General features: G+C 39.4%; 1 protein-coding gene across 1 annotated transcript; it reads left to right on the top strand.

The window, feature by feature from the left end:
• The first annotated feature begins 890 nt into the window (after positions 1-890).
• On the top strand, positions 891-7,538 carry si:dkey-103j14.5 (isoaspartyl peptidase/L-asparaginase). Its single transcript, XM_050071238.1, has 7 exons — positions 891-1,016; positions 2,817-3,013; positions 4,697-4,839; positions 5,039-5,202; positions 5,457-5,575; positions 6,878-6,988; positions 7,261-7,538. The coding sequence occupies exons 1-7, from the start codon at positions 979-981 to the stop codon at positions 7,467-7,469; spliced, it is 981 nt and encodes a 326-aa protein (XP_049927195.1). The 5' UTR covers positions 891-978; the 3' UTR covers positions 7,470-7,538.
• Positions 7,539-7,909: the final 371 nt, after the last annotated feature.

Genomic DNA, 7,909 nt, shown 5'->3' with positions numbered 1-7,909 from the left:
GACACCTGATTATCTATTTCATATTTCAAAAGAAAAGTAAAGATAATCCTTTATTCGCCATGTTCACGTGACTCGTGGGAGTATACTTTAACTTGTGATGTGTATGTCTATCACAAGTTTGGTCTTTAATTTAATTAAAAGTTGTGTTAAAAAGTCTTAAATTTAACGTCTTTATACCTGTAGACACCCTGTATAGACACATCCCCACATGCAAAAATCTAGATTTGAATTCTCCATTATATTGAACAACAGGGTTATACACTCAGTTGTTGACTGTTGTATTAGACCGCATTCATTTTAGCCAGGAGTACCTAATACACTGGCAACTGAGTGTCTATCTGTACTCTAATCATTTGAAATACATTTTAGAGAAAGGTCTTAAAGCCACAACTCTTGGCTTTTATTCATTCATACATCAGTTTAAAAAGCCAACTCCCACTTGTCCCCACAGAAGCCCATCACGTATAATCACTGTCTTTATTAATTCAGTTGGGTTTATCTGAAGCTCACTGTCTCCATCTGCTGGTGGCAAAGCTGACATACAGAGTGATGATGGTTAGCAGGGGAGGTTGCTGTCTGATTATGGGGCTCATCCTCATAATCCAACATAAATCCCAGATGGAGTCTCAAGCAAAATCTGTAAACATGTAAAATGTGTTATACCCTCATAGTGATGTGACAGTAGATACAGCAGGTTTGAAAAACAAAAACTTAGATAGCCATAGATTTCACCACCAAAGGTATATTGCTCTTATGTTTGGTATATAAAAGAACAGCAGGAAACAGAAAGTCCATTCATCTGTCCACTTTGTTTTAAGATTGTTTTTCTTACAACTTTTATTAGGGTTTAATTTTGAAAGGTTTCACCGGAAGTCTCACCTTGACTTGTACTGGACTTGACGTCAGTGTGCAGGCGCTGGTCTATGGTGGGAATGTACAGGAGCAAAACACTTCACAAATCCGACGAGTCACGTGAACATGGCGGATGGTCTCTTGAAGCCAGGGGACCGGGAAAGGTAAGAAAAGTCCAAATACTTTATTAAATGTTGCTACATCATGTTTTTCAACCGGATGCACAAAACTATGTCAAACAATTATTGTCTGCTTAGAGTAATCAGTGTGTCCGAGGAGGCTGTGCACACACACACACACACACTGCCTGAGGGATCAACACGTGTCCTACAGTTTAGTCCTTAACTCAGATCAACACTTGAAAATATGTATGGATCAGCTGAAGGCTGCATCAGATAGATGAATGAATGAATGAATAAATGAATGAATCATCCAACTATAGAAATAATCTATTTTTTTATTTGCACCCAATACACGCAAACACACAGGTTTAAATGGCAAAAAGCAGAGGGCAGTTACAGCTGTACTGATTTATTATAGTTTGTAGTTGTTGCAGCCACTTGAATAAATATGTTATGCAAAGATAGCTAATACAGCAGGGTACAGTGATTCATCAAAGTAAAGTATATGTTTGCATTTTATTTACCCAGGCAGGTAAATTATGAACAGTAAAAGCTTAATGTGGACTGGAGAAGAACATCAATAATATTGATGATCAGATCCCGCTACTGCACACATTTTGATGGTACATGCTGAAAATTATTCAACATCATTTACTGATTCACTTTGGGTCCTTTTATTGCAAAAAAAAAATAAAAAAAATTAATTCATAGATCATAAGACAACTGTTAGAGAGCAATAAAAACATCAGAAAATCTTCCAAAAATGTCAACAAATTATGAAACAAAGACCTGAAAAACACTTGAAACGTATTTACATATATGACTTGATACAGTCATATTGATTCTCATGTATAATATATAATATATAAAAAGTAAGCTCTCGATGCTAATGAAAATACATCCAGAACATCTACAACTATGCTGTCTGTGTTATGAAATTAAAACCCTTTTTTCCTGTTCTGCTCAAACCTTTCTCTCCACTCCACTCTACCCCACTGTCATTGCTGTCTGTGTCACTGTCCTCACTGTCAGATGGGAAATCCCTAACATGCCGATCCTGCTCTGTCCTCCCATAGAACAATCTTACGTCCATTTTTCTGTCAAAATGTGTTAAAACAAGTAAGCAGCTAGTTTTGTGCACAAATGCATGAAATAATGAAGATAGTAAAGATAATAAAGAAGTACCTCTTATCGCACAACGTTGCCCTGAGTTTCTGAACATGCAAAATAAAAATACTTCATAAAACCCTCTCTACAACTTCATACACACACATGTATTTTTATTTACACTTCATGTCATTTTAAATATGATTACTAGGGCAAATATTCTTCCATTCTTCTCACAGCGTGTGCTCCTGTGACCATGTGTCAGAAAAGGATGCCCTGCTTTAAAATCATGCTTGATAGTGAGTGACTCCCACATTTTGTTGGACTGTGGAGTGTGACAAAAAGCTCAAGGTGTTGACCTGGCTTCTAAATTTCCCCAGTCCCAATCTGCTTAAGGATTCTTGTGATGTGCCGGTACCACAGATGTACCCCTAATCCAAGGTGGGGCCTCCTTGGATTTAGTCCAGTGGGTTGAGAGGTGGGTTAACGGCATGTGCCACGGATGCTCATTCAGATTGGGATCTGGGGAATTTGGAGGCCAGCTCATTCAGATTGGGATCTGGGGAATTTGGAGGCCAGGTGACACTTTGAGGTCTTTGTCACATTCCTTGGGCCATTCCCTGAGCGATGTTTGCAGTGTGGCATGGTGCATTATCCTGCTGGGGGGGGGTGATATTTCCTCATCTATATCTTTTCTGAGACTCCATAAACCACTTCCTTTTCTTTTTCCTGCAGGGACTCAAAGATGTCAACCATCATAGTTGTGCACGGTGGGGCGTGGGCCATACCGGATGAGCTGGCTGAGTCCAGTGTTGATGGAGTCAAGTTTGCAGCATGTGAAGGGTCTAAGGTGCTGAAAGGAGGAGGAAGTGCACTTGATGCTGTCGAGGCGGCTGTGAGGTCTATGGAGGATAACATTGAGTTTAATGCAGGTATACTCTACACCAGGGACACTCAGCTAACAGCTCATGCTTAAGTGCTGTGTGGCTCACTGACTATTTTCTCATTCACAATGAAAATAAACTGATTCACACTGATTTAAGCTTTGACTGTAAACAAGGTGACAGAGTGCATAAATAAGCATCAAAATAGAGTTTGTTTATCAAAAAGAAGTGCCAGGGGAGGAACCTGGGGACCCCCCAACAGCCCCAAATGTCCTCAAAGCCTAGAAACTTCCCTGCATACACCTGAAGTGTGCAGGGCTGCTGCAACTGGATTGACCTCTTGGCAAAGTTCAGTGACAACAAATGTTCACAGGTTGAAACTGGCCAAGTCAGTAATTAAATATACTGATAAATATTGTCATTGTTTCTTTATGTAGTGGCCCTTGCCCATCTGATACAGGAAGTTGAGTATCCCTGCTCTACACAGTTATCCTTACATTTATTGACCAAACAGCAGGGTGGCCACGGGTCTCAATTGTTTTTTTAGTCACATCACAAATGTAATTTTTGGTGTTGGTGCTATAGGAAACATAATTTTAACAGGAGGGAAACACTATTCGACAATTTTACCAGACCTCGACACGACACCTGTATGTGTGCAAGGCCCCTTTTTTTTGTCCCTTCAATGCACTTAGATCACGCAATGAGTCTGCATCGGTAAACTCAGACCTTGCAAGCTATGAAAAATGGGAAAATGTAAGTGTAAGGACAAAAAGCTTAAAAGAATAACAGCAATTACTCATGATGATTAAAGCCAGTGCCTGGAAATGTTTACGAAGCAAACTGCATTGTAGGTGGAAGGTGTTTCAAATGTGGTAAAATTTTAGAAAAAGGTCTTAAAGCCACAACTCTTGGCTTTTATTCATTCATACATCAGTTTAAAAAGCCAACTCCCACCTGTCCCCACAGAAGCCCATCACGTATAATCACTATCCTCTTTATTAATTCAGCTGGATTTGTCTGAAGCTCACTGTCTCCATCTGCTGGTGGCAACACCGACATACATGTACAGTCAGAGTCAGAGAGAGTGATGATGGTTAAAGGAGGTGAGGTTGCTTTCTGATTATGGGGCTTATCCGCATGATCAGACACTGATCACAGATGGAATCTCAACCAAAATCTGTAAATCTGTAAAATGTGTTGTAACCTCATGGTGATGTGAGGTGGTGTCTGTTCACTGGCGCCATGGCTCACATGGACACATAGACAAGTGTTTTTCTACAATAAAGCTACATTAAAACTAGATTTTTAACCTTTCAAAGCTTTTTAATTATACATGAACACCCAGAGAATCTTGAAGGTCTTATGCTGCCTGCATTTTAAGTGCCAAACAAAGCGAACCACAACCAAAATGTGCTCTTTTGCACTCTTTTGTCACCACCCTGTGGACTTGTGATGATGTAGCAGGCAACATAAAACCTGTGCACACAGAGAAGGAAGGAAATCTCCAGTGTGTCCTTCTTGCACTCCCTCTGTCTGCTGTTGTTAGATTTAATTTAGTTTCTCAGGGCTGGTTAAGGCCGTCCAGTTTACACACCAATAGTCAACCCTACAATATTGTTGCAATAATAATATCGAGGTATGTGGTCAAAAATATTGTGATATTTGATTTTCTTTACATCTCCCAGCCCTAGAGCTGCTGTATAAGTAAGTCACTGGTTGTGATTGTAGGGAACGGAGCAACGCTAAATGCCGCTGGAGAAGTGGAGATGGATGCCATTATCATGGATGGAAAGACGCTTTCCAGTGGCGCTGTGTCCGCAGTGAAGAACATTACCAACCCTGTGTCACTGGCACGGGCAGTGATGGAGAAGGTGTCGTCTTAAATTCTTTGTTTTTGTCTCTCTTTAAAAGAAACAGTCAGAGACCACTGATTGGTTTATAAATGTCTCTAATGGGAAGCAGCATCTGTGTGCAATAAACTGACTTATATTACCTATCAATAAAAATGTCTTAAAATCCATTTACCCTCTGAATTTTTCCTTACATGTTCGCTGCCACTGAAAACTCCAGACCACCAACGTCATCTTGACGAGCAGAGGTGCAAACCTGTTTGCAGAGAGCATTGGCATGGCCACGGTTCCCACTGACACACTGGTGTCTGTGTATGAGAGGAAAGAGTGGGAGAGGCGCAAGGCTTATGTTACTGGAGTTATGGAGGATTTCAACTCTCAGTGGTGAGTACCTGCAGTGTTTGACTTTATTTTGACCCCTTCAAGTCTGGACTCAGATTTCCTCATTCATCTCTTCACGGCATCTTTTCAGGCTTAATAACCCAGTGTGACTCTAACCTGAAATAAAATAAATAGAAACTCTGGGGCCTGCTTGGTAGAGAATGTGGGTGTGTGTGTGTATTGGAGAGTGAGAGGAAATGTTAGCTACATAAAAAGTGAAATATGTTCACCTTTATCACCTTATGTTCTCATCCTAGGGCCCATGATACTGTTGGGGCGGTTGCTTTGGACTGTGCTGGTAATGTTGCATGTGCAACATCAACTGGAGGGATCAGACATAAAATGGTTGGCAGAGTGGGAGACTCTCCGATCATTGGTAGGACTTCATTTCTTGCTCTGTCTCAAATAGCATTTTTTACACTGTGAGCTGCAGTCAAAGGCTAACTTCAGTGTTTTCAAACTAGACCATGTTTTCCCATATTTTTGTGTCTACATGACCACTGAGAGGGCTGCAGCTGTAGCAGCAAAACAGGCTCCGATGTAACCTCTTAGGGCATATGCACTGATAGTGTATGTCTTCTAAAAGTGCTTGTTTTGCCACTGACGAGGTTAAATTGTTATTTTAAGTGTCATTATGGAAAGGATCCTTACAGAGACAGACCTTTTTCTTAAAGAGTAAGATCCTTTTTGTTTAACCAAAAGCAGCCCCGAAATTGCTATCGCCAAACCCCAAGACTCCATTTAAATAAACAGTAATATTAGCATGTATAGAGCCAGCATACACTCACCAGCCACTTTATTAGGTACAGCTGTTCGACTTGCTAGTCAACACAAATAGCTAATCAGCCAATCACGTGGCAGCAACTCAATGCATTTAGGTATGCAGACATGCTCATGACGACCTACTGAATTTCAAACCGAACATGTTTTAGCTTTTCTTGCACAGATTTTTAATTTTTTAATTTTTAATTAAGGAACATGATTCATTGTAATCCCTCGAGGCAATCACACACCATCAATGTATGTTTCTCAAAGTGCATGCATGTCACTAACAGGTTTAGCTTGTTACTTTAAGTATCTGACAACGTTTCGGATAGAACTCTACAGAGAGCAACCTTTTTTAGAATACGATCCTTTTGGTTTCATAAAACACAGCCCTGAAATTTTTATCACCAAACCCAACAAACTCTATTTAAATAAACTGTAATGTTAGTGTGTTTAGAGCCAGCATATTATCACATCTGATGAGGTGAGTTAAGGGTTTATTTCAACCAAACCTGAGTAGTGATTGTTGGAACAGTGGAAAGACGAATCAAGATGGCTTTTTTAAGTTTATTTTGTTCCTGTTGACTTTGAATAAAGTGGGTTTTACAATGACAAAATTACTGTTTGTTTAAATGGAGAGTCTTGGTTTGTCTTTCCACTATTCTGACACTCACCAACTCTAGTTCGGCTGAAAAAAACCCCCGAATTCATAGAGTTAGATGTAAAGATATGCTGGCTCTATTCACGCTAAAATTACAGTTTATTTAGCACTTCTGTTTCCTGATTATAATTAAATTTTTCTAGTATTTACGGACACCAATGTGTGAAATTGAGCAACTGAAAAAAAAAAAAAGAAAGAAAGAAAGGAAGTTGATTAATGTTGTGTTTTTCAACGTTCCCTCATGTAAATAAGGCTCTGGAGGATATGCAGACAACTTCACTGGTGCAGTGTCTTGTACCGGTCATGGAGAGTCTATCCTTAAAGTCACACTGGCCAGACTCATTCTTTCACACGTTGCACAAGGTGAAGTATCACACTTTGAAATACTCTACATCAAGACAAACCGCATATATCTGACTTTATCGAGTGAATATAATTTGATGTCACTATGTCTGTTTCATGCTGTAATAAATAATAAACATTAATTAGATACTTTAGGACAGATAGAATGAAATGTGAGCTTCTGTTTACTCCAAGTTCCCACTTTGATTTAAATTTAGCCATTTAAACAAGTTTTTAGGTCTTATTTATCTGAAAATAGCATTTATGTCCATGTTTCCTCCTCTCCTACGCAGGTAAATCACTGGCTGATTCTTCCCAGTTGTCTCTGAAGTACATGGGAGACCGTGTTCAGGGTGCAGGAGGTGCTATTGCAGTTTCTCCGTCAGGACAGTGGGCAGTCGCCTTTACCACAGTGCGAATGGCTTGGGCAGCAGTGGATGGTGATGTTCTGTGTTATGGATTAAACCCAGGCGAAAGATTTAAAGAGCAGTTAGCCCAATAACCATTTTAACACTGTTTTTAATCCTTGAATAGTGTGAAGCCACATAATAAAAAACTATATTTCCACTAATTTACTGTTCAATGAATAGTGTTTTTTTTATCTTGCTAATCTGTGATGTCACAGTTATGTATTTTATGAATGTACAGTGAAATTTAAACTGTAAAGATGGAGAAGGTGGAAATATATGAGTATAGAAGTTTCAAGATCTCTGTAATTTGAGCAGCTAGTGCATACATATAACTAGTTTGCCTTATTCCCTAAACTCTGGATTGTATTTTATATAAGCTAATGTTGGATGTTTGCCCTAAGTTCAAATAAACACAAGAAGTTTGTGCTGTAGAGAAAGGATCAACACTCAGTGAATAACCTAAGCCCTATGATAAGCTAATATGGAAAGGCTTAACTATACAAACCAGTGAGCAGTGATAGCTAGCATGTCT

Source organism: Epinephelus moara, chromosome 19, assembly GCF_006386435.1.
Source record: "Epinephelus moara isolate mb chromosome 19, YSFRI_EMoa_1.0, whole genome shotgun sequence".
In the NCBI taxonomy this organism is placed as follows: domain Eukaryota; kingdom Metazoa; phylum Chordata; class Actinopteri; order Perciformes; family Serranidae; genus Epinephelus; species Epinephelus moara.
Note: the sequence above shows the minus strand (reverse complement) of the source record. Positions and strands in the feature narration are given on the sequence as shown.